Source organism: Colias philodice, chromosome 7 (genome assembly GCF_061535455.1).
Source record: "Colias philodice isolate Cphi_HAF_F1 chromosome 7, ilColPhil1 Martin Lab GWU primary, whole genome shotgun sequence".
Lineage (NCBI taxonomy): Eukaryota > Metazoa > Arthropoda > Insecta > Lepidoptera > Pieridae > Colias > Colias philodice.
Genome location: NC_143092.1, coordinates 344,509 through 371,237, shown reverse-complemented (window position 1 = coordinate 371,237; position 26,729 = coordinate 344,509). Strand labels below are relative to the sequence as shown.

The window sequence follows — 26,729 nt, the reverse complement described above, 5'->3', positions numbered from 1 at the left end:
CTCTGTACCTATTTGAACGTACACGTGTGCAGTGGTTTTTACTGAGCCTACCTAGGTTTTACCTATGCTTTTAGAATTTAAATTGAATAATCGCGCTTAGCACTTTCGAAAAACCCAACCCAGACGAAAGTGACGTCACATGACGTCGACTTGACGTTGTAAAATATCGACTACTATCTTTATCTCTCTCACTCCGTATACAATTTGTGTGTGCCATCTCGTTTTCAATCAGTATTGTACTCACATCTCGTCCGAAAACGAGTGTCTGTGTCTGTTTTTATATTTTCAATGTATTTACTTCATAATTAGTGAAATAATAGTGATTGTGCCAGGGAGTAATTTATAACTTATTCCTTCAATTTTTGGTGTTTTGCCAGTCAAGAGATTTTATTGTTCGAGGATTTTACTAACGCGGTAAGTAATTATTGTTTAACCTCAATAAAAAACATAAACATCAAAATTTGTATAGGTAAACAGAATATTAAAAAGATTTATTACACATTGCAATAACTATTTTTCTTCAGTTCCTTAATGTATGAACTAACTATGTTCTTAATATTTTTATCGAAAATAATTTACTTATAATTATGTAAATTCACCTTGCAAATTAATTATTTCGATTAATTAACAAAAGACAATCACGACGTGCCTATTTTTAAGGAATCAATAAGTACGTATTTTAGTTTGCAAGTGCAATATTAAAGACTATTGCTGTGTTATTTTATAATATCTCATACTGTAATCTTATCTCCTTATTCTCATACAAACATGAAACAATTAATTTTATGAAGATGGAAGGTCACACACTTGCCAAGATAAATGAACTGTCATTTGCCAGATGTTATCAATATCTCTATATAATTATATAACAGGCATATTTAAATGATTTCCTATTAGGATGAAGGAAGTAGAGATGTAACAAATAAATAAAATTATTTGGTGAACTAATAATTGCAAAGATAAAGATTTTCCACTAGTCAAACACTGTTGTAACTAACGGGAAATCTATGATAAATTATTCCTTTGTACACAAATTTATTATCGAGCCACATCGTTATTAGTAACATAGTAGATGCGAAAGAGATGCACATCCCTGGTGCGCCGTGTGCGGGACAGCCCCAATGTAATCATGTGCTGTATAGCGAGTCGGCTCGACTGCTGATATGTAAACCACTGCTGCAAACTGTCTGCTTCCTTGATAGGTTTGTAGTGGTGGAGTGCATTTCTAGCAGTCATAATTTTTAAGTTATTAATTGTTACTAACAAAATGAGTCCTGGTTACTTGAATAAATGAATGAATTATAGTGTAAACTCTATACAATATAACAATGTGGGACGCTTTTTTGATGTTTTATGTAACATTTTTTGCTGCAATATTGATTTTATTGTATTTCTTTATTTATTTTATTCATATCTTGCAATATTGAGCCAGCTTGGTGATAGAACTTTTCCAATAATTTAGCTGGTAACAGCTAAATTATTGGAAAAGTTAAACCTTCTCAAGTTTATAATTAGTTCTTAACAGTTCCCATTCCAGTGGGATTTCTGGGATAAAAAGCCTATGTCGTATTTTGGGTCTTCAGCTACCTACATAGAACATTTTATTGTAGTTCAGTAGTTTTTGTGTGAAAGAGTAACAAATATCCACCCTCCCAAATTTTTGCATTTATAATATTAAGTAGGTAGTTTCGCATTTATTATATTAATTATGCTATGAAAATGGCCAAATCCTACTATTACTTTTACCAAACATATCCGTAGCTATGTTATATAGAGCTTATTTTTAAAGAAATATTGGCTAATTTTGTTTAATGTCTGGGATACTACAACCTTGAATAGTGTACTGTAAATTAAAGCAATTGAGATAACATATTGTTGTAATTACTTATTTCCATTTGTTAATTTTAATTCATTACAATCAAATAATGAAAACTATAAATAATCCAGCGCCGGCATTGAATGTATTTTGCAACACTACAATTTTTTTATATAGACCTCTGTACATATAATCCGATTTAAATTAGTTTCTGACGCGGAAATAAAAGTGGGCATAAATGGAAGAGGGAATAGCCTTCGATACCGTAGTACGTATAGACTCATCATTATGGCGCCGATATTGAGGCCATTCATTAAAAGAATGTACGAAACGATAGACTGCTGTGAGGGTGTGGTTTTTCTGCCAATAATGTAGTGATTAATTTCGTGTCTATATTCTAATAGCACAGATTACTATCAATAGTAATATACCTACCTACCTAATACTATCAGTTTCTATACACTGAACTAATACTATGAATGGGAAAGTGTATGATTAATGTTTTTAACGGTTTCACCCAAAAATCACTCAACGGACTATGATTGTAGTTGGCAGTGTTGATACTTATTAATATGTAGAAATACTTGCCTCTGAGGTTCCGTCCACGGATGAAACCGCGCGGCACAGCTAGTTTGCTATAAAAAGCGTCTCATATACTAGGTACTTCAAGCTTCATAGTGTGAACTCAAAGCATGCCAAGCTTCATCTTCTAGGTACACATTTTTTTTATTCTACATACCTTTTTTTTTACGTTGGGAAATGCATTTACGCATCCCCCTCTGCAGTTTTTCTGCGTGAGGGGGTATGTGGGACTCGCGAGAAGCCATACCCACTAAAACCCAACGGTGGCCACTGTTCACCTTCGGCGGCAGGGGTTAACAGCCAGGCCTTATACCTCCACCGCTTACGTGGTCTACATACCTACTGTTCAATTGTGTGAAACAATGGAATTGAACTTTTGTATTCATATTCAGTATGGTTGTTAAGATTCATGTCTGCTATTGAGATGTGCACGGTAAGATTTTTAAACAGCTTACGACTTACATTTATTTAGAAATAAATAGATTAAATTATTATTTAATAGTATAGTGTTGCAGTGTACCTCTTAAAGTATCCATAATCCATATACGTACATATTCGAGGTCCTTGTAACTACAAACCTTTAGATATTGGCCTAATATTGCACACAAGAAAAGACAACTATCGCTCTTAAGTCTTGAGTCCCTGCAAAATTATGGTTTCGTTCTAAGTCTTGGCGGTTTCTGGTTTCTGATTTCTATGTTATAGTTGCTCCTTATTATCTATTTCTTTATCCGAAAATCGCTTCGGAATCTAAACTATAAAAAGTGAAGTCCCATGTCCCCTAGTGGGGTAAGGGTAGGGCATGCACCCGGGTTTACCCGGTTCCGAAAAACCCGGGTAAACCCGGGTTTTTTGATGATCTTGAGAACCGGGTTTGAATAGTATGAAACCCGGTTCTCCCGGTTCCGACCAAAATATTAAAATATGAAGTATTATTTATATTTTGCTGCATTATTTTAACAAATTTATTATATCTGGCAACGTCAGACTCACGTGCATCGCGAATTTTCGTGTCAAGCGTGGCTCTGATTGGTTGTCTAACCTTAGATGCTATAATTTTCCTACGGGGTGTATTACCAAAAAAAATTAGGCTTCGAAAATGACAAAAATTAGGCTACTGAAATATTTTTATTAGATTTGTCGTGAATTTGAAAAGCTGTTGATTTTACTGTTTCATATAATGATCCAGTCATGTTTTTGTTTTTGGTATCAAACTGAAATTTATATCGAATACTCAAGTCTTCGGTCCCTTGATGCTGTGAAAAAGTCAAACTCACAAGCCAACGCATCAAAAGATACCGCCGTAAATGCTGAAAATTTTTGCAAATTTCGACATTCGCATTGGACTCAAAACCTACAGGGTACTTCTCATGAACACAGAGCCTTTAAATTTCGTAAAAGTAACGTTTTATATCACAGATAAAGGAAAAATTGCTAGAAACATAAATTTTAAAGTTACAACATTATAAAAAATAGGTTTGTTCGGAGCCCTCGGAGCGCGAGTCCGACTCGCACTTGGCCGGTTTTTTGCTTTACAGTTTGCAGTTAAGGGGGCGCATAAAGCAAAATAACCAATCTTCTTTTGGATGATACGTGTAATATGCAAGACCAAATCTAAAAAATAAAATATATATCAAACTAGATGATATGTTCAACGATTCTGTTTAATCAAAAACATAAAATATTAAAATTGACTCGATAAAAAAAAATCACCAAGTTAGCTCTAATTTTCACACTTTTACGTTTTCTACTTGACATGGTAATACTTATTATGATTTTTTACCCGACTGCCAAAGAAGGAGGGTAATGTTTTTCGAGTGTATGTAAGTATGTATGTATGTCTTTTCCTTTGTGACCACCTGTAGCCTAAACGGCTTGATGGGTTTTGATGTATGAGGTATCGTTAGATTTGTCTTGATTACGGGAGTGTCATAGGATACATTTTATCCTAAAAGTCCCACGGGATAAAGACATAATAATATTTTTTCTAAATTTCCCTTTATTTAGTGTGCAGTCGGGTATTTTGTTTTTTTAATAATAATCTTGTTTTTCATAAACAATTATATTAAAACATTTGCAAGATATTTGTCAGAGCATTTTGTGTAATTACTTTTAGTTTTGGTTTTATCTGCGATAAACCACTTTTATCGTGACAAAATCAAACGTTTATCTCGAGAAAAAAAGAGCGCCAAAAGTGGTTTATCGCAGATAAAACCAAAACTAAAAGTAATTACACAAAATGCTCTGACAAATATCTTGCAAATGTTTTAATATAATTGTTTATGAAAAAAAAATCATAATAAGTATTACCATGTCAAGTAGAAAACGTAAAAGTGTGAAAATTAGAGCTAACTTGGTGATTTTTTTTTATCGAGTAAATTTTAATATTTTATGTTTTTGATTAAACAGAATCGTTGAACATATCATCTAGTTTGATATATATTTTATTTTTTAGATTTGGTCTTGCATATTACACGCATCATCTAATAGAAGATTGGTTATTTTGCTTTATGCGCCCCCTTAATGAATAAGGTTTAAGTTTATAATGTGATACTTATAGCTTCCGCCCGCGACTCCGTCCGCGCGGATATCCGTCTTCGCGTGGATGGTTTATTTCTCCATATTGAGTAACTCTGACAATGACATTTTATAAAAAAAAAGAATCCACTGCGGGTAACGCAACGTGTGTTCGCAGTTCTACAGAACAACGTGTATGGATAAAACTGAAAAATTTAGATTTATTTTTCTTCCACGTATTTTTCCAGGATAAAAAGTATCCTATTTTAGGCCCAGGATAATAAAGTATAATTATACCAAGTTTTATCGAAATCGAACCGTTAGTTTTCCCGTGATGTCAGCATATACAGACAGACAGACAGACCAAAATTTTTTTAATCACATATTTGGGTTTGGTATCTATCCAGTAACACCTGCTATTTATTTTTTCAATATTTTTAATGTACAGAATTGACCCTTCTACAGATTTATTATAGATATGTAAAAATTATGATAACAAGGTACTTTTATAAGACTGATAAATAAAGAGAAGTATTGAAATTTTGTTTCTTTATTAATTTAATAAAACAAGACACAAGCCGCGTAAAATAAAAGGCCTATCAGGTACTTTTATAGTTACTTTTGTTTAATTTCGTTTTTTTTCCGAGGTATTATAAAAGAACCGGGTAACCCGGTTCTACCCGGTTCTGAGCTCGATTTGGAACCGGGTTTCAGAAACTTGGAACCGGACTCGGTTCTGCATGCCCTAGGTAAGGGGCAGATGCATTATACATCTGTTTCACTGATCGATTTTCTTTAGGGGCAAGTAGGTGATCAGCCTTCTATGTCCTACCAGACCGAGACATTTTTTTTTTCTTCGTCTCCACCGGGAATCGAACCCAGGACCCCTTGGTGTTACGCTCACCCGTCAACCACTGTACCGAGGTCTAAACTATAAGATAGATAGATATTCGGGACGGAGACAAATGCAACGAATCAAAAACCATAAAAATTGGTCCAGCAGATCTCCAGTTATAAGTTTTGTTACAAACCTGACTGTTTTATATATATAGAGATAATCAGACCCAGTACTCTAGTATGACAGGTTATCCTTGATTGTTTCGTCTGGGATGTATATTTGTGGTGCAAGTTAAGCGCGTTTTAATTTACAGTTTATAGAGAAAGTTATATAGACTAGATTATTATAGAGAAGATTTTTCTTGAATCCTCTTAAAACGGTAGATTATTATAGATTAACACTAGAAGAGTGCTTGACTTAGGTTGTAACTTGATATACCTTTTTAATAAATTAATAATTGTAGTGTCATAACTCATAAGCTTCACTAAAAGTAGATTACGGTTCGACAAATTACAATAGGTAGCTTTTAAATATTTTGTTTTTCTTGTTAAGTTAAAATAAGTCTTTGGTATGCAGTTTATCGTGAATCTACATTCTACTTGAAGATCTTTAGTATAAAATTTAGACAACATACGTATCATTACTAAAGAACATATTACATACAAATGATACAATGCATACAATCTTGATACTAAATGACATTATAATTGGCTATTATAGAGATTTACCCAGCTATTAGCTTATCTTTAACCAAAAGTACCTTCTATATATGCTTCATTATTTAATATCTATACACACAATACTAAAGTTCTTTAGTCATTAAATATTCAATCGTAAAATTCGTAAAATGCGGGGATTACATTTTCCTTATCTGTGACTAGCTGCTCCGCGCGATTTCACCCCCATGGCTTCTCTTCTGTTGATCTTAGCGTGATAATATATAGCCTATAGCCTTCCTCGGATAAATGAGCTATCGAACACCGAAAGAATTTTTCAAATCGGACCAGTGGTTCCCGAGATTAGCGCGTTCAAACAAACAAACAAACAAACTCTTCAGCTTTATAATATTAAGTATAGATAAGGTTTCCCTTCCAATTAAACAGAGTACTTACTCAGGGAAAATTAAGGATTTAATAATGCAAGTATTTTTGTTATTTTAATCAGAGAAAGCTTGCTATAAATGTTTTTTTTCCACCAATTCTATTTATGTTTTCATAACTAAATCCTTATTTTAAATAGAATTTAGTCCGCTTGTCCGTTGGTCTTTCGTAACTTAAGCCTCTACTTAACGGATCTAGTTAACCGTTGAACTGGTCAGTAACAAAAAGAAGTCTAGGATAATAGTTGAGCTATCTATAACCATTCGATCGCATCATGAGGACCGAGGGTGATGTGCCGTGAGTACATTTTAACTGATTTAAATCCTAATTTAAAACAATATAAATAGATAATAACTCCCAAAATATCATGTATTATTGTGTTAATTTTAAAGAGCTTATGGATTTTAAACATTGTTTTTCTTGAGCTCTCTATCTGTGTTTAACTAATAACTACTAAGTTAATTTTAATGGTTTTAATTAGGTATTTATAATGATACGTTTACGTTCATATTTCGTAGATACTAGGTTAGTTATTGAAAAATTTAATGTGTATTTAATTGTTTTAATGACCATTCCTACAAATCTATACAATAAAAAGATGGAGGGTCGTGAGATATTCCTAAAAATGACGTTACTAAAAAATGCTGTAAGGTTCAATTCGAAACATTATGTTTATTGTTACGTTTTTCCCTTGTTTTCTATGCTATTCAGTAATTCGTCTTAATCGTCTTGTCACTTGTGGTTACAACGTCATCAGTTGAGGATGTTTTGGTGACGGTGCCATGCGTCGCTTCACTTTAGGTGACGCGTTTGTCCGTTTGCCTTCCTGTGGGCTGTGGTATGTGATAAATGATAATATCACAATGGAATAGGTATTGTTATTGCCTTGATGGCTTTCATTATCTCGATTGTCATCCGGTTAATAGTGATCTGCGTATGTTTAATGTTTTAATTACGCATCTGTGGTAATATTATAAAGCTATTATTATTTTGTGTTTGTATGTAAGTACTTATAGGACATTATTTATAGAGAATAGGACAATAGGCTAAAGTTACCACTTTTGAAGTGAAACTTCTTTAGGCGCGTTAAGAGTAAAATTTCAAGGTCGGGTCATGACAATGCCGTCACGTCATGGAATTTCAAACTTGCCAACTTGTCAAGTTTCACTTTTGACACGTGTGCTTGGCACAGAGGATCTTTTTTTATTTTTTGCTCATTAGATACAGCTAGTGTACAATATTGATATTTGATAGATTCTACATTCCTTTTCTAAAATAACAATCAGTTTAAAAAAGGGATTTATATATTTTTAAACATTCATTTAGCTAGGAATGTAGCGATAGGTAGCTGTAGGAATATGCTTGGAGACGTAAATACTTATAAAAATCTTCCGAATCTAAATAACTATAGAGTGATTTGCAAACGACCTTCCAATCAGACAGATAATTTTGGAATCAAATTCCAGAGAACTATTAGCTAATAATAATTCCATTGCTATAAATTGAATTAGGGCACTTGATGGCAAATACGCAAATTATTCTCTCTCTCTCTCTCTCTCTCTTCAGCCTTTTTCCGTAAACTGTTGGAGATAGGCCTCTCCTAAGGCACGCCATAGAGCTCGGTCGCAAATTATTAAAATGTGTCTATTATAAATTAGAAATCTAAATAACAAGGCACTAGATTTCTATAACTATTCCACAGACCACACCATGCTTATTACAACAATAAAAAGTTTCATCATATTGGGGTTAACCTGACAAAATATATTATACCTATATTTTTATTATATTTTGTTTTCAGGTGTCAAGAGGGTAAGGAGATGGCGGTTCCGCACATTACATCGTTCTGCTGGTGCATGGGACTAGAGGCTGGATCGAAATTGATTGGATTTGTGCATTTGGTAAGTGTGATGAAATTCTTTTGTTTTAATTTTTATAAGACAGTCAATTACTCAAAACACTAATTATACATAAATTGTAATCTATACAGAACACACTTTTTCTGAATTCACAATATCGACTGCCGCATTGTGCGCGACGTTGCCAAACGTACACTCGTAATTTTTTGCGACGTTGTCGGTCTGATCCAATGTCATTAATAACATTATGTTCGCAAACAGGCCGACCTTATTTACATTCGTGTTTGAGACCCTGAGGGTAGATTGATGTGGTTCGCCGGCATTTTTATTTTAGATTCTATAAAAAATCTATATAATAAAAATGAAATGCCCAATGGTAAGCGCAAAACTCGAGAACGGCTGAACCGATTTCGATAATTCTTTTTTTTATAATACCTATTCCTTGACGTACGAAGATGGTTATTATGGACAAAAAAGTCAACTTGTACCACGGGCGATGCTGGGGCGGACCGCTAGTTAGCAATAAAATTTGACGTATGGGCGTATGAAATATTTTAATATACGGGTCAGTTGTTCCAAGTACTGTATAAAGTAGCTGATGCGAGCTAGTGTATTGTTTATTTTTGCATATTATAAATTTAAATTAGGAAGATCTATTCATATTATCAAATTTATTCTTTGGAGGAAGTGTGTACCTACTACATTTACACACATTGTGTGACACATATTTATCTGAATCGCGCTTGTAAAATATTTTCGCTATTCGCAATTCTATACTTAGATAATTTATATTTAGATTAAAAAATGCGCGAATTTATCGATACGTATACAGCTAACATTTCAATACAAACTTTGTTTAACTTGTCAAGTTGACATTTGTATAAAATTTGTGACATTAGAATATTTGGCGCCACACTATCTGTCAAATTTGAAATTAGTGTTTTCATTTCTTTTTATCAAAATGAATGATCTCAACAAAAACATGAATTACAATACTAGCAGTCTAAAATATTTATGTGAAATTTTATTTCTGCTCAATTGACTATCGATTCCTTTTCATTTGCTTTCTGGTTTTTGGAGATATCGCCATAAGATCGCAAATAAGTCGTATCGTCTGTACATAATGTCACAAGCTGTCTTCCATGCCAGTGTACCTAAAGTGTACCTCCTTCGATTCCTGATTCCATGCTTGTGTACCTACAATGAAGAATATTATTCCTCCAGATAATATCGTTCAGTCTGATGGTATTATGCGCGGTGTACGCGGAAGCGTTCCGTCAGTACGTGGGCACGGTGGAGGACGCGGGCGACCGCCTGTACACCACGTGGTACGCGATCACGTGCGCCGTGGCCGTGTTCACCGTGCTGCACGTGCTGCTCGCTGCTACACTGCTCTATGCGGTGTTTAAGGTATAATAATCTATACTAATATTATAAAGCTGAAGAGTTTGTTTGTTTGAACACGCTAATCTCGGGAACTACTGGTCCGATTTGAAAAATTATTTCGGTGTTATATAGCCCATTTATCGAGGAAGGTTATAGGCTATATATCATCACCCTAAGACCAACAGGAGCAGAGCAAAGCGGGTGAAACCGCAGGGCACAGCTAGTACTATATAAGAAGAAAAAATAACATAGACTCAACTACTATAGGAAGACAAATTAAAAGTCAGAGACAACTTGGTACAATATCGAATTGAAAAAGGACACCTTGGAACTCCATTCTAAGTTCCAACTCACGTTTCAAACAACGCCATCTATTGCCAAATTAAATTCTATTGCATTCCATAAAGTTTTTAAAGTTATCATTTACAACTTTTTAAGAGTAACTCGAGTCTATCTAGATTTATTTCCATTTGATCCCTTAGTTTCTGTTAAATAACCAGTATATAATTTAACTGTTCTTACAATTAAATAACTTATTATTATAATTTCCAGAGAAACACCCGAGCCCTCCGTATTTGGGTATGGCTGATGCTGGCTCTGTACTGCGCTTCACTAATCTATGTGATAGCGGCCATGACATTTGGTTTCACTGTATCGGGTTCGGATATATTCCTCGCCTTTTTGCAGGGATTGGTTTTCTTTGGTGAGTTTGATTTAGTTTTAGTTTAAGTTTAATTATAATACATATATAAAAATACATCACCATATTAGATAATTAATGAACAATCCTAATCTTAATTCCAAGGTGCTATGTAACATGATGCAAGTTGATTATATTACTATGTATTTGTCTCAGTGTGTTCAATTATGTGTATTCTATAGCATAATTGAGCCACATTAAAAATTGTATGGGTTCATGGACTCTCAACAGACATGATGCATATTTCTGAGATAAAGATAAACTACGATAACATGGCGCGCCCCTCCAAATTACTGTTTCAATGTGTGTAGTGACATTCTTACGAAGGAGTTTGTATGTAGTTGTACGTATTCGTCTTTAGTAGCAGGACGACTAAGATCCGTTAGGCAAAAATAAAAAATACAAGAGTTACACAGCTATTGAAATAATACAAAAACATATCAATTTAGTTCATTATTAGGCCTCCCCCACATTGGGCGTAGGCCGAGCGTATGCGTTTCCTGAGCGTGCTGCCGGCGTCGGCGCGGCGCGGACGTCGCGTCAGCGCGCCGTCTGTGGGGCGCGGGCTACGCGTTGTCCAACGCCGCGCGGGCGCTGCGTGAACGCCGCGCAGACGCCGCGCTTACGTCGCGTTCCATGGGCGTTCGGCCGCCCGTGCCCCCCGCACACATTCCCCTCCCGCGCCCGCTAGCATCTCAGTCAGTCACAAGGCAATGAGTGCTAGGGGCACGGCGCGGGCGGCCGAGTGCTTTAGACGCGACGTCGCGTCGGCGCGGCGCTTGCGCAGCGCTTGCATAGCGTTCGATGGCGCGACGCCCGCGCCCCACAGACGGCGCGCTGACGCGACGTCCGCGCCGCGCCGACGCCGGCAGCACGCTCGGGAAACGCGTACGCTCGGCCTACGCCCAATGTGGGGGAGGCCTTAATGTTGTGGGCCAAGTGATTAATGAGGATATTATTATTAATGCCCAGGCAGTATGAATAATGCCTTTGTTATCACTTGGCTCGTAACATAATATTATAAACTTTCTTATAATAAAAAATAAATGATGATTACGTATTTTTGTAAATGATTTTGATGTCTTAACTAGTCACTAAAAATAAATGTGTTATAAATACATAATAAAGATTTCATTTTATTGAAAACATTAAACATGCAAGATATAGAGTAAATAATAAAAATATTACATTTCAGTATTTGAACACAATAAAATTAATTCATAGTTCTTTTGCAATCAGTACTCGTAATATCTCACTTATTACCAGATTTGTTGGTCAACTAATCATAAGTTGCCGAGCGCCCAAGACAACGCACGTGTCGTTTTCATAGAATACGTCAGTGCAGCGCCATTACTAATAATAATGAGCGATTAGAGCGTGACTAGTCGAGCAACAAATCCGTGGATTTGTTTTTGTTTGACGGCCGTCTCATTACGCACACATGCGTTGTGAATCTTGGTGGTGCATTGTAAATACTTTCACAAATACTTTCAAACGTTTTGAATTTTGGAGGGGCGCGCCATGTTATCGTAGTTTATCTCTACATATTTCTCAAACATGGTGTAGCTGTTCTAGATATAAAATTCTATTTACTTAATCTTTCTCCCTTTCATACATATGTTATAAAAAAATGCGAAATTAATTCTGTTTGTCTGTTCCGTTCAACTGTGTCATTCAAAGGATAGATTTTTAACATATTTATTTTGTCATATCTACTATTATACAACACTTACTAATATTAATATGTGAAAGTCTGTTTGTTTGTCTCGCAACGGAGCGATTTAATGGAATATGATTTTTATGTCTCGAGAAAGCTTAACTATGTACATATAATTATAAATATTAAAACTATGTTTGTCAAGAGAGTGACATAGGTTACTTTTTACCGGGGTGGAATATGTCATAGAGAATTTCATTTTATATGCGGGCGAATCTGCGGGCATAAGGTAGTTGTTAAATACAATAGTAGTAATTAAATACAATACGGCCTGGAAGAGATCGCTACCTAGCGATAAGGCCACCGTTTGTACACATTATTTTCCTCTTATCTGTACTTTATGTGTTTCTATTTCTTTTGTGTGTGCAATAAATAATTAAATAAATAAATAAATACAATAGCTTAAACTAATATCTATTTAATTAAAATTTCAGGAGTATTAGCGTACTGTATCCTCTGCGTGAACAGCTACTACCTGATGCTGAAGAGCTCCGAAGACATGCAAGGTCCACACAAGACTGATTTCTAGATTTACTGCTTAAGTTACGTCTAAGTCACTAAGTTTAGTTCTTATCTAAGTTAGACTATGCGATTCAACTAAGAATAGGAGCGATTCAGCGCCATCTTGTGACGTCATTACACTTGTGACGTCACAAAATGGCGATTGTGGTTTTAAAAATCGGATTAACAAACAAGAAAGTTTCTATTTTATGTAATGATGCATTTACATCAAACGAGCGAATGCTCATTCTAACCCCACTATGTCAAGTTCTTTTAGTGTAAACAGGCGTAGAGCATTCTTTCGTTGTTCTTAGTGCGTTCGAAAATTCTATGCAATGTTCTAATACTGAACAACACTGAATACGAGTTTTCGTTTACACTAAAAGATAATGAAAGAATGCTCTTGCTGTAGCACTAGCTCTATGTTCGTTTGATGTAAATGCACTGTAAAGAGTAAAGACAAAATGAAATAAACGATTATTAAAATAAAAAGGATTTGTAAGTAAATTGCCATTTTTAAATGACATTTGACAAGTAGGATATATATTAAGGTTATTCACGTTCCTATTCTTAGTTGGTTATTATACTTTATTAAGTGTATTTAATAAGTGATTTGCGGCACTATTTTGATGTTTTTTTATAAGATAATTGTACAAATGGTACTTATATTTGCTATAAATATTGCATTAACTTGAAAAGTACGTACAAATATTTAAAGTTTTTATTTTATTTCAAGCAACTCTTTATACAGAAAATATACCATTCATACTTTTCAAAAATAACGAAAAACAAAAATTTTCATTATGACATGCTTTCCCATCTATATACAGTACAAAATATAATTTTATAGTAAATACACGGACAAATATAGAAAACTTCATAATTCAAATATTTATAGATACAGATTTTATCTTCCAAAAATGGATAAAAAAAGTGTTATTTTTAAGTTCTACAAATAAATAAGCGTGCCATTTTATGTAGAAATCTTTATGTTATATAAAACATAAACTGTCTTACCACAAAAATCTTTAGACAGGGTTTAATTTTAAGCGCGGGTTCTCTTTAATCTGGTTTTGTCGTATTTCACATAGACAACTGTTAAAGTGACAGATCCCTGGTTTAAAGTTAGACTGTGTTTAAATTGTTTTGAGATAAGACTAATATTGTTTAAAATATTGTACTGTTACTGTTTTTTGCCCAAATCGTAAGTGCCAAAAAGGGTCATTCTTTATGAATCTCTTTTTGATAAAATTATACTGTATGCCTTATGCAATTTATTGAAATATATTTAAAGGAATTTAGGGCTTTTTTATTATAAAGTAGAGATTTGCCACAAATTGTAATTACTTAACTAAAATGTTGAATAGCAAGGATCATAAAAAGACAATAGATAGTACATATAACGGAATACATTTTAAATGCATGGAAAAAGATAAAATTATTCTTATCTTTACAAAGTCAATGATTTTCTAAAAAAAATATATTTCATATGTCGTCCAATTCCAAAAAGTGCAATTACTAAAACATCCTGTTATTTTATATCTAGAAAGCCTAGATATATTTGACGTAAGGAAAAAAAAATAACTGAAAATAAATAAATTAAAATATATATACTCGTAGATGTGCTTGAATAGAAATATAGTGGCCTTTATATGCCTAAAATTTTATTACATTATTTCTTACTATTTTTTTTCATAAAAAACATAGTTTTACATTTTAAATAGGTAATAGGTAGGTCTGAAACTTTGCTAAAATAAACTATAAGACGTAAGTTTCCTGAAATCTTTTCAAATTTCACTTCTACCGAACTTAATGGTAACCCATCCAAAAACTAACCGAGCCATATAATGCTTATCCTGTATTTAACTACAGTGTGTAAACTATGCCTTCGTAAAGCCTTAATAATATGATAGAATATTAAAAAAAAGACGTGTGTCACTTGGGGACTGCCGCGGTAAAGCTATTGCATGCTATGCCTTCAAGCCGCACCTCCGCGCCGTCCCCGTGGGGAGCGTGAGGTTTTTACGTTACGGAATTTCTCGATTCGGTCTCCGCGCTCAAGGCCCGCGATAGAAGCTATGCAATAGCTTAATAAAATAAATATAAAAAATGTTCCTACCGATATATTTTCAAGTGTTCTTATATAAAATAGCATTATAAATAATTATTTGGAATATTCTAGAGGCCTTATTCAGACAAATACGCGGATGCATTTATATACACAAATATATGAAAGAACTATACAATAAATTTGACGAATAAGTATAGTAAATAATTTTATTTAAGTACTATGAATTACTAAATTTTCGAATTTTTGAGTTTTCCTAATCTTAAATTACTCTTCCTAGTAGTAATCGATACATACTTCGAATTTTTGACTTATCCTAATTTTTTATTACTATTTCTATTTTCTAGTAATAATCTATAGTAATCGATACATGAACAATGCAAATTATTATTATCTTGTTTTATTATTAAGGATTTTTTATTTAACTCATGTCCATGTAATGGATAATGAAATAATACTGTTAAATGTAATTTTTTATATCTTATGATTTTTACATATTTACTGAACAGTATACTTTGTTCTTAGTTCTATAAATGCTTTTGGTGTCATATTATAATATTAAAGTCATCACATAATTTTAAGATTAAATAAGTACAAGTTGTATATGTCGCCGTTAACTGGTTGAATATGCTATTTGATTGAATGACTAGCGCGTTCATTGAATGACGACATTCAATTGAATGACTAGGCCGTTGATTTAACGAGCGTCACTTAACGTTAAAATAGCGGATTATAATATAGCCCTTTGAACAGAACAGATATAACGCTCGGCATATTGTTGAATGACTAGCGCGTTCATTGAATGACGAAAGTTGCTGAAAATTTACTTTGTCCACAAGAAGACGATGGCGATTACCTGACGATTAATTGTCCTTTAGTCATTCAATTAACTGTCGTCATTCAATCAAATAACAGATTCAACCAGATGTCTGCGACATATTCATAATGTTATGCACAAGGATTTTTATACCATCCATCCAAAATATTGTAAAAGAATTACTTAAGATATTTATTTTATTTTACTTTTCTATGACTCAAATCAAACACGAAATCATTATGAAAATATTGTTAAAACCTACAAAATTTATTTTTTCACACAGTTCCGCCTTTATAATGTTCAAAAATAACATAGTACAGTTGAAAAGGCATAATTTTAAAATATATGATGTTATATTTTAATCAGTAATCTCATAGGTATTTATTAGGAATCGAATAAATGTGCTATTTACATGTTGCTTACATTTTGTTTTATTTGTCCTTTGCCTTTGTATTACAATACTAGCTGCGCTCCACGGTTTCACCCGCGTGGCTACGCTCCTGTTGGTCTTAGCGTGATGATATATAGCCTATAAGCCTTCCTCGATAAATGGGCTATCTAACACCGAAATAATTTTTCAAATCGGTTCCTGAGATTAGCGCGTTCAAACAAACAAACTCTTCAGCTTTATAATAGTATAGATATGTCAAGTTTAACTTATTTTAATTGCGGTTCATTAAAAATAGGGCTTCATTGTATTAATTAAGATAGGTATAGTCAACTCATCTAATTCTGTGACAAAACAGAATATGAAAAAAAAAACAGGTTAAACTTTATAAATTTTATTTTTATTTTTAATAGGAACATTAATCAATCTTCTATTTATCAAATGGAGCAAGTGTAATCTTAACACATATGAATTAACTCAGCGTAAAATGAGCTTAATCAAACCGCGATGACTTGTCTAATTCTGTGACAATCACCATAATTCGGTGATAGTACTTCTCTAATTCTGTTGTAACCGAATTAAGTGAGTATTTATTATTTTTTAACACAAAAGTAAAAAAAAAAAATACAATTAATAAAAATATAAACATATTGAAAGTAATAATTATGTATTTATTTATCAATGAGAAATTATCAAAAGAGGGGAACCATAAAAAAATAATATTGGACATTATAATTGTTTGTGTGAACAGTGTACAGACTCATTTTTGACTGCAGAATATTTTGAATTGCGGATGTCAGCGTTGTTTCATTATATTTTCTATTTTTATTTTTGTCTTCCTCCATGCTGTCTAAAATAAAAAAAAATAACTCACTTAATTATGTGATAAAAAAAATAACGGACTTTTTTAAAATGCTTGAAAGCGATCCTACTTTTAAACCTGAGTAAAAATAAATATTTTCTGACTTAAACGACTAACGTATACGTACTAAAAACAATTATTTATACACGAATTGAAAATAATAAAAATTTGCTTGTTGCAATCTTGAAAATCGTTAACTTTTTGAACCCAGGAAATAAGGTATTATGCAAAAACAAATGAAAAATTACTAAAACCTTTATCGGTATCAACAAGAATATGTTTTTAACAATTAATTGTCAAAGTATCATGAACTTACACTCACCTTTTCTATTTAAAATTAATTAAATAATGACAGCACAGTTGCACGCTACCGGTGAAACGTCAAACATGGCGGGCGCAGTGACAAATCTCGTGATTCTTACTATCTCACCCGCACGATTTTAACAAAAGTTTGTACACGAAAAGAAGCTTTATTACCATACCATAGGGTTAATATTAATGTATTGGATTTTACTCCTATAACGCTATAAAAGAGTCCAAACGTTGTATCTCCGAATTAAGTGAGTCACATAATTAGGTGAGTTTACCCTACCACTTTTGTAATATTATCATAGTTTAAAGAGACTTTGATATAAATATGATACTGCAACCTCCTTGGTACAGTCTCTCTGGGGTATGTCTGTAAATTTAGTAAATAATATCATAGAAAACATTGCCAATCAACTAGCGTTTATATTTAATCAGTGTTGCGACTGTGGTATATTCCCTGATTTACTAAAGTTTAGCAAAGTTATTCCTTTATTTAAAAGTGGTGACCAAGAAGACAGTAATAACTATAGGCCAATTTCCATATTACCAACTTTGAGCAAAGTCTTCGAGAAACTAATTTTAAACCAATTAAATAGTCATTTTGCATCAAATGGTTTACTGCATGCCAAACAGTATGGTTTCACAAAGGGGCGCTCTACCACTGATGCCGGAGTAGCTCTTTTATCACATATATACAAAGCATGGGAAAATTCAAAGAATGCTTTGGGGATATTCTGCGACCTTTCTAAGGCTTTCGACTGTGTAGAACATTCCATTCTATTACGGAAACTAAATTTTTATGGTATCAAAGGTTTAGCTCAGGATCTCATAGCTTCATATCTTCAGAACAGGGTACAAACCGTTGTCGTTAATGGAGAGAAATCTCGCGGTGCGCCGATTAACATAGGTGTTCCGCAGGGATCTATCTTAGGACCGTTTTTGTTCTTAGTGTATATTAATGACCTACCTTATTATTTGCAGGATATGTGTGAAATAGTACTGTTTGCAGATGACACCTCATTAATTTTTAATGTGGATAGACATGACACAAATGTTGACGAAGTAAACTCTGCTCTTTTACGCATATCCAATTGGTTTAATGCTAATAATTTACTATTAAATACAAAAAAAACAAATTGTGTAGAATTAATCCTCCCAAATGTAAAAAAGGTGAAAAGGAATATTATTTTAAACGGGGAGGTATTATACCCTGTGGAATCGACTGTTTTTCTTGGTTTGACATTAGATGAGAAGCTTCAATGGGGGGCCCATGTTACCACCACCGCTGCTAAGCTCAGCTCAGCTGCATATGCAGTTAGAAGAATAAGGCATCTCACCGATGAAGAAACGGCTAGATTGGTTTACTTTAGCTACTTTCATAGCATAATGTCCTATGGAATTCTGCTATGGGGCAGGGCTGCAGATATAGAAACTATATTTATATTACAGAAAAGAGCCATACGCTCTGTATATAATTTGCGTGCTCGAGACTCACTAAGAGATCTCTTTAAGAATACTGGTATCCTTACTGTACCGTCGCAGTATATATTTAATAATATTTTATATGTACATAATAACGCTTACTTACACACAAAAGTAGGAGATAGACATTGTTATGACACAAGAAACAGAAATAAAATTGAAATGCCATTATTCCGGCTAGCTAAAGTTAAAAATTCATTTATGGGCCAAGGTATACGCTTTTACAACAGAATTCCTCATAATATTAAAGAGTTTATTAGTTCTAAATTTAAATCTTATATAAAAAATGTACTTGTCAAGAGAGCCTATTACAGTATTAAGGAATATATGGAAGATAAAAACCCATGGAGGGTTGTCGCGTAAAAACCACAGGACAGTTCTTTGGTATATTATGATAATATATTATGATATTACATATGTAATTTGTAAAATTGTAAATCTGACATGATTAAAAAGAGCAACTATGGAGTTTCTTGCCGATTCTTCTCCGTAGATACTGCTTTCCGAATCGGTGGTAAATGTTAAAAACATGTACTTAATGACGTTTCAAAAGTGCTTCTAGAAGAAGTCTAATTGAATAAATAAAATAAAAAAAAAAAAAAAAAACAGTGGTTAACTTGCTTGATCGCAAAACCGAAGGGTCCTGGGTTCGATTTCCGGTGGAGATAAAGAAAAAAAATGTCTCGGTCTGGTAGGATACAGAAAGCTCACATATGCATAGTTGTCAGAAAATCGATCAGTGAAACAGATGTATGCAAAATGCATCTGCACCATAAGCTACACGGTTCTTGATTCTTCAATATATAAAAATTAAAAAGTCTAAAAGGGACGAATATCAGTTTTGCACGCCTCATAAGCGAAGCGTTGAGGTGGGTACTACTGTCAAGTGTCACTTCGCGCAAAACATCTGATTTTTCAAACTTAAAATGTCTTTATGTATCATACATTGCACTTGTAAGATAATACATACACACACATATTAAGAAAAAACACTATTTTTAACGTTCATGATATTTTTGATGTCATTTTTGTTATTTAAACTAGTTAAAAAACAGTTTAAAAAAGTTCTGTCTTGGACTTGTCCTTTTTCTTGTTAACATGATAGCGACGGAAATACTTTACTAATCGAGTCTTTTTTTTTCTCTTACGCTTGAGTATGCTCAGGAATAGAACCCTTTCATTTTTCAGGGTCTGATTCGATGTGGTTTAATTGTTATTAAATAAACAAAAATAATAATTAATAAATATTTATTAAAAAAAAATTATAAGGCGTGCACTTTTGGATTTTCCAAATTATTTTCTTATATAATAATTAAAAGAAGGATACGATTAAGGATGATAAAATAAACACAACAATAAGTTTACACAATTGTTTATTCATCGGAATAATCTTATATTACTTAGTTATATTACGATGACGTCGCATGCTTAAGTTTCTTTCGAGTGGTAATTCAATAAATATATTACAATTTTATTCTATAGATATCGTAGTAAGTACAAGAGTACGGCGGTTTAAGACTAAACAACAATTTATCACAACGCCGAATACGAGAATATTTTAAGTCTATGCAATTATTCTACATCATCAATGTATTTTTTGTCTGTGGTGGCCGCCAATTTATTAGGCAATATTTGTTTATTTTTTTTTAATCAAAACAGATTCTAACAAAATTTTAACTAAGTAACTACATATTTTGAAAGTTAATGTTACCTATATTCCTATTTTGAAAAAAGTGAACAGAATGATAACAAATATTGCCTAATGAATGGCAGGCTTTACATAAAATGGATTGCTACAGATAAATAAAAAAATTGGTAAGTAATTATTATCTAAGGTAGTGAAAATATTTCTCAGTTTCTTAAGTACATTAGTTAATTAAAACATGGAAGAACATAATGTAGGCTCTAAGTAAAATCTAGTTCATATGAAAATATATTAAAATGAAACATGGGTAGGTAAATTATTTTAGAAATAATTTATTTAACACAATTTTATGTGTTGAGATTTTTAAATGCAGTAAATTATTGGTACTATGTAGTTGGTAATTTTATATTATTTGTCACAACCAATTTATAAAATTAATAAAAAATTATGTATACATATTTAGAAACATATGAGATCTAAGACTACGTGTTATATCTATACATTCAATTATTTCGTTAAAAAACTGGAATGTCAAGATATTTAATGGTATTAAAAAAATATCCAGATAATAAACATCTTTTTAATTTTAAAAATTATCTACACAATTTCGTTGGTTCTTCGATAAGCATCAGTTTTCTAAAACGATATCAAATCATTCCAGAACTATTTAGCTAACGATAAATTTAATTAAGGATAGCCTCACATTGTGCTCAATGACTCGTAAGTATAAGCCGAATTTAAGTACAGGCTCTATAATATACATTAGCAAATAATTAATACAATAATTTTCAATTAGGCGTCCAACATTTACAATAAAATTTAAAATTAGTGCCGATCACTTCAACTAGTCTTCCCGCCTTAACTATTAAATACATTACAACTATCCGACGCCAGATGGCGCCGGCAACTTTATACAACGCTAATACGGACACAGCTGACGAAGAAAACACGATTGCGTTACATTTTATGCTTTAATACATCTTAAATCAATTAGAAACATATACAAATAAAAACACGACCTTGCTAACAGCAAAGCACCGAAACACAGAATACAGAAATACTCAACACTCCGAAATTTGAAACCGTTCAAAGGTAACACTAATGCAATGTTTCGGTGTTTCGGCAGCGTTGCGCGACCATTTGCACAAGTATCATTCATTTACATTACTTCTACCCTTCATAATTTACAAACACTGCTTTACACCAAGTACATAGAGGAAAGGGACTGTTAATTCATTTAAAGCAATCTGTCACCAGAGAGAGTAGAGATATACAAAAAAAATTATCTACCAACCAACAAAAAAGAAATTGAAAATGGTCAAAGTCTCCGCAACTTGGCTTCTCATTTCATACTATTTAAAAGTATGTAGGTATGTAGGTACTCTATTTCATTATGTTACGATAATTTCTTTAATTGATTTGTTGTCTATTGAATTTGAGTAGAATTTTTAAAGTGAAACTTTTATTACATCGTCTCAAACTTTTTGGTCTGTGTAGCGCATGTCGCGTGTATCGCGGCTGCCGAGTAGGTAGGTCGACCGACACGCGACATGCGCTACACAAAGCAGTGTTCGGAACCGTTCGAACATTTTCACTTTTACCGTGGTTTCATAAAACCACACAACATTTTTTTACGCTTTCCATAACACTTTAATTGTTTATTACCTTACAAAAACGAACACATCAGCCGGCCCGTATCTAAACCGCTAAACAGATAAATACTTAACTATGGTATTGCACGAAAAGCCGGGGCACGTAATGTACATAATTACAAAGCACAGGGCCGGACTCAGGCTCAGTAGAGGCGCGCGTCGAGCGGCGGCGGCTCCGTGCCCACGTCGATGTCCGCCGGCCCGTCCTCGTCCGCGCTCGCGGCGCGGGACCGCTGCAAGCCTCGCACCTGCAATAATAATTATTTTTGTTAAGCATTATATATTATTTTTGAATGAACGGTCAATCAAATCGGTAGTTTGCCTAGCGGCAAGCATTACCGCCCATGAACATTTGCATTTGGAGATGTGATGCCCGATTTTAAGAGATAAAAGATAAAGAAATCCATTCTTTACGACGAAAATAAAGGCACATACTGAGAAGTGAAAAGTGAATTAGCATTAACACGCTTGTTATTATCACTATTTCTTGATAGATAATATAAATCAAATATAATACCTATGTTTTCTGTAAAATTGTAGCCTAGGCCCTAGTCAATACTAATATTAATTTTTAAATTGATCGAGAAGTTTTTCAAATTCATCGTTAACATAAACAAACTGACGAATAAATACTTCGTTCCTCGTAAGCTGCATATTAAATGTAATGAGAATACTATAACGTTTAGGAAGTCAAATAAACCAAGTTTTACGTCAGTGTTCACAAATTTTTTTCTAATGAAAGAGCAGAAGAGAAAGAATCGTTCCATTCCATTCACACATTCCATCAAGTATAGTTATATTATGTATAGTTAAGTATACAGTTTAGTCATGTTACTCACTTGCAGCAACAGGTTATTGGACAGCAGCCTCGCCTGGTGCTCCTGCGCCTTGGCCCGCAGACACGCGATGCTATTGTTCCTGAACGCTTCAGGATCGTCGTACATTTCGCGGGGTTCAGGTGACGCGCGGCCTTTGGCTGAGGAGGAAGCTGTCGTGCTGCTGCCGGGAGAGCTTTGCGCTTGACCGAACTGGGGATTAGAGATTATATTGTAATACAGAACAACCATGTCGAATTATAGGTGTGAGGCGATCTCTGCGCATGATGGAACTGAGGTTTTATAAATCATACTATAGTGATTTTAGCAATAAGAATTACTAGAGTGAAAGAGGTTGAATTATTACGATTTAGGGATAAGACCGCCCAGTAAATTGTACCTGTACTCGTACTTATGCAAATTTATTATACCTAAGATTTTGTTTATGTACAGTTTAGTAGGTATTTCGCACTTTGGGTAGACTGTATATAAGGTAATAGAAAACAATAATTTAAGTAAAAAATATTATTAGATAATGTAAGAATACTATGTATAAAATAGGAGAGCTGGTTTATAACATGAAGAACATTGTAGTTCTTGCTTTATCGTCCTAATAAATAATTATGAGGATTCATGAAGATAATTTACATTCGACTAACACGCCAATAACTTTTGGAAATTTTATCGTTGTCTCAAGAAGCAACTTGAAACGTGACTAGGCATTAAAATCTGTAAGCTGCTTATTTTATGTTCAAGATCTAGTCAAAATTTGAACTTATGATTAATACTTAACCATAAATTAAAATAAGACAACAAAAAAGATATAAAATTTATATTCATCGTCTGCCTGTAGAATTATAATCACGTCAATTGAAGTATTTATGCGAATTCGAAGATTCGATTTCCCAAAAATATTCGGTATTATAGTTATATCAAAATTGATGATTATGATATATCTAATACCGAAGGACTTCGGCCTTTGCTTATTGCATATAAACTTAATTATCTACCGATCACACTCTTATAAACTTATTATAGTAGCTATGGTGCAGCCACAGGGTGCAGCCAACGAATATATGGTAATACTCCAAATATGAAATTGCACTTTTTCTAAATAATTTTTATTCACATTTATTTTTGAATTACGTCTAAATAAATTAACTAGATAATATCTACTAGAGGTATTTGTCATAAATAAGACAAACAACAAACCTGGTTATCATGGCCATCATGTCGGTGCGGGGAAGCAGAGGGTGCGCGCTCGGGCTCCGCTTCCGACCCCTCGCGCTCCGACCCCGACTCCTTGAGGTGCTGCGCCGCCTCCAACGACTTGCGGTGCATGCCTGCAACACCAACATGGGTTATTGCACCTGCATAATAATAAATAAAATAATCTATATTCAGTTCTTAGAACAGAGATTGTTTCGTTAGTTTTATATGTCTCATTGGTAATCATAATAATAATTTTATATACAGATTGAGTTGAACCTTTTCCATCCATCTTTAGAAATTATGTACCTACTCAAACATAGCCTGCAACAACAACATGGGCTATTGTTTGTATGTTTGCAATATAAATGCAATAACCCATGTTGGTAGGTATTGCAGGCATGGCATAATAAAAAGATAGATAGTAGAGAACTATCGGGAAATGAATCGGAGTTTGCTGTAGAGAACATATTATTATTTTAAAGTATTTTTACATTTTTAAAAATTCATTTGAAAATTAAGTATGTATTCGTTTATGAGCAAATCTATCATATCAATTATAAAAAAAAATTCCTCACAACAAACCTACAATAATTATAACTGCAACATTATTTGTTTTAACTAAGACCCGCATTAAAAATATTCACCAAGAAACCTATAACGAGTTTAATTAGTCCAATCCCTGAATTAATTTGTAACGTAATCATTGAAAAAAGTTGGAGACATCAAAGATACGGCAGGCGCCATAATGAGTCGCATACGGCTTCTATTAGCGAGAGCTGATACCCACTTCATTACTATGCGAGCGGGGACGGATTCTAGCGCTAGTTTTAAGGGGCCATGGGGCTTACAGATTGTGTGATTGCAGTTTGTACGATTATTATTAATGTAGAAAATAGTGCAGTTTTCCGAACCGGTGGTAAATGTAAAATACCTAAAACATTTTAACGCTTCTGATAGAAGTTTATTTAAATAAATAGATAGTTGAGTATTAGGTAGTAACTAAACATTATGTACAATTTACTCGTCTTGTTTAATTTAGTTTACCACTATTACTAAAATAATTAGATCACTTCAGAAAGTTAGACAGACCGACTAAATATTCTGGTTTAGTTAATTATCACTAGTTGGCTTTGGCTGACTTAAAAAAGGTATGATTATATGATTTAAGCGATTTTACATTACCTATATGCTTATATCCCCGGTTTACGCATACATTGCGATAATTTTAATTGATACTCTCATCACGCGTATACCTAACCATACTCTGAATTTGTTTTCAATATAGCAAGTAAACAAGATAATTGCAATATTATCGAATTGGGGCCCCACAAATCCGTGCCTGCCCTATCGCTTGCACTCGACTCAGCTCCGCAAACGTGTAGGCTTCTAGCTGATTTGGTTATCCAGGTTAATATCGAGAGCGATACGAATTCATACTTCGTTATCGTTCGTAGCTAACAGCTAGATACTAGTTACTATTTGTATTTACTGGATTATGTAGGTACTTAGTGTGTGTTCTGTTTATGACTAACATGTTTACATGTTCAATCTATGCTGTAGATTTGGACTTTATTCTTATTATGATAACAATATGATGAGTATATTTTATCATTTATGTGATATTATATTACTGGACGAAATGACTCAATTTTTCTCTATGTAGCTGAGAATTTAATACGTTTCGTTTTTTTATGTTTTAACATTAAGACACTAGATGGCGTTGTGCGTCATGGCTGAAAATATTTGTGTCTTCTTAGTAATTTCTAGTTTTATGTCTTCTTGTTGTTCGTAGACTTCCACTTTTTGTTTTAATCTAAGTTCGTACGATTATGTATCTTTTATATTTTTATTAATATAAAAATAGCATTCTATATTATTTGTTAGTTATAATTTATATAATGTTATTTGTTTACAATTGGAATTTGAATTTCATTTTATGATAAATCAAATAGATTTACGAAAACATTATTAATTCTTGTTGTGTATCTGTAGTATAATTTTTTATTATCTATGTACTTATAAATATTAAATACCCTTAGAATATTATGATATAAATTCCCAGACAACTTAACGAGATAATAAACGATTAAAACTGAATATAAATATGAATTATTAGTCATTGGAGCGAACACACATGAATATTAATGAACCGTACCATGTCACACAAATAATGATAGTCACGTGACTAAATAATAGGAAAATTACTAACTAGCTTTACTGTGATAACTTATGATAATGGGAGATTTGAATTCAATAGAAAAAAGAACGTGTGTGCCGAGCACACGTGTTATAAGTGAATCTCTATACTAAAATCGTCGCCTTTATTCTCGCAAATAAGTATTTGAAAACTGATTCTCCACTGATAAAAAATACCTACCTATAGCTTAAAGCCCTAAGTATGTAGTACTTAGGGCTTAGCTATAGAGTCAAAAGGCTCTAAATAAATCCACGTTAGGTACATCT

General features: G+C 33.3%; 2 protein-coding genes across 4 annotated transcripts in view; one reads left to right on the top strand and one right to left on the bottom strand.

The window, feature by feature from the left end:
- The first annotated feature begins 219 nt into the window (after positions 1-219).
- On the top strand, positions 220-16,323 carry LOC149486871 (uncharacterized). The gene is made up of 5 exons (XM_089697072.1): positions 220-414; positions 8,655-8,754; positions 9,937-10,122; positions 10,651-10,801; positions 12,950-16,323. The coding sequence occupies exons 2-5, from the start codon at positions 8,674-8,676 to the stop codon at positions 13,042-13,044; spliced, it is 513 nt and encodes a 170-aa protein (XP_089553198.1). The 5' UTR covers positions 220-414; positions 8,655-8,673; the 3' UTR covers positions 13,045-16,323.
- A 6,008-nt stretch (positions 16,324-22,331) lies between these two features.
- The window catches only part of Vsx2 (Visual system homeobox 2), a 104,119-nt gene continuing 99,721 nt past the window's right edge, over positions 22,332-26,729 (bottom strand). For 2 of the 3 annotated variants that reach the window (XM_089697045.1, XM_089697044.1), the window contains 3 exons: positions 24,267-24,397; positions 23,079-23,267; positions 22,332-22,487 (listed from right to left, as the gene is read on the bottom strand). In XM_089697045.1, the coding sequence (XP_089553171.1) occupies positions 22,383-22,487; positions 23,079-23,267; positions 24,267-24,397 (425 nt within the window). In that variant the 3' untranslated portion in view covers positions 22,332-22,382. Of the gene's footprint in view, positions 22,488-23,078; positions 23,268-24,266; positions 24,461-26,729 lie in introns of all 3 variants that reach the window. The other variant, XM_089697043.1, reaches the window with a different exon arrangement.

Bases quoted from the DNA above. Each gene is read 5' to 3' on its own strand.
- LOC149486871 (XM_089697072.1), top strand. From the start codon at position 8,674: ATGGCGGTTCCGCACATTACATCGTTCTGCTGGTGCATGGGACTAGAG. The intron at 8,755-9,936 runs GTAAGTGTGATG...TTATTCCTCCAG, and splicing joins TGATTGGATTTGTGCATTTG to ATAATATCGTTCAGTCTGAT. The intron at 10,123-10,650 runs GTATAATAATCT...TATAATTTCCAG, and splicing joins TGCTCTATGCGGTGTTTAAG to AGAAACACCCGAGCCCTCCG.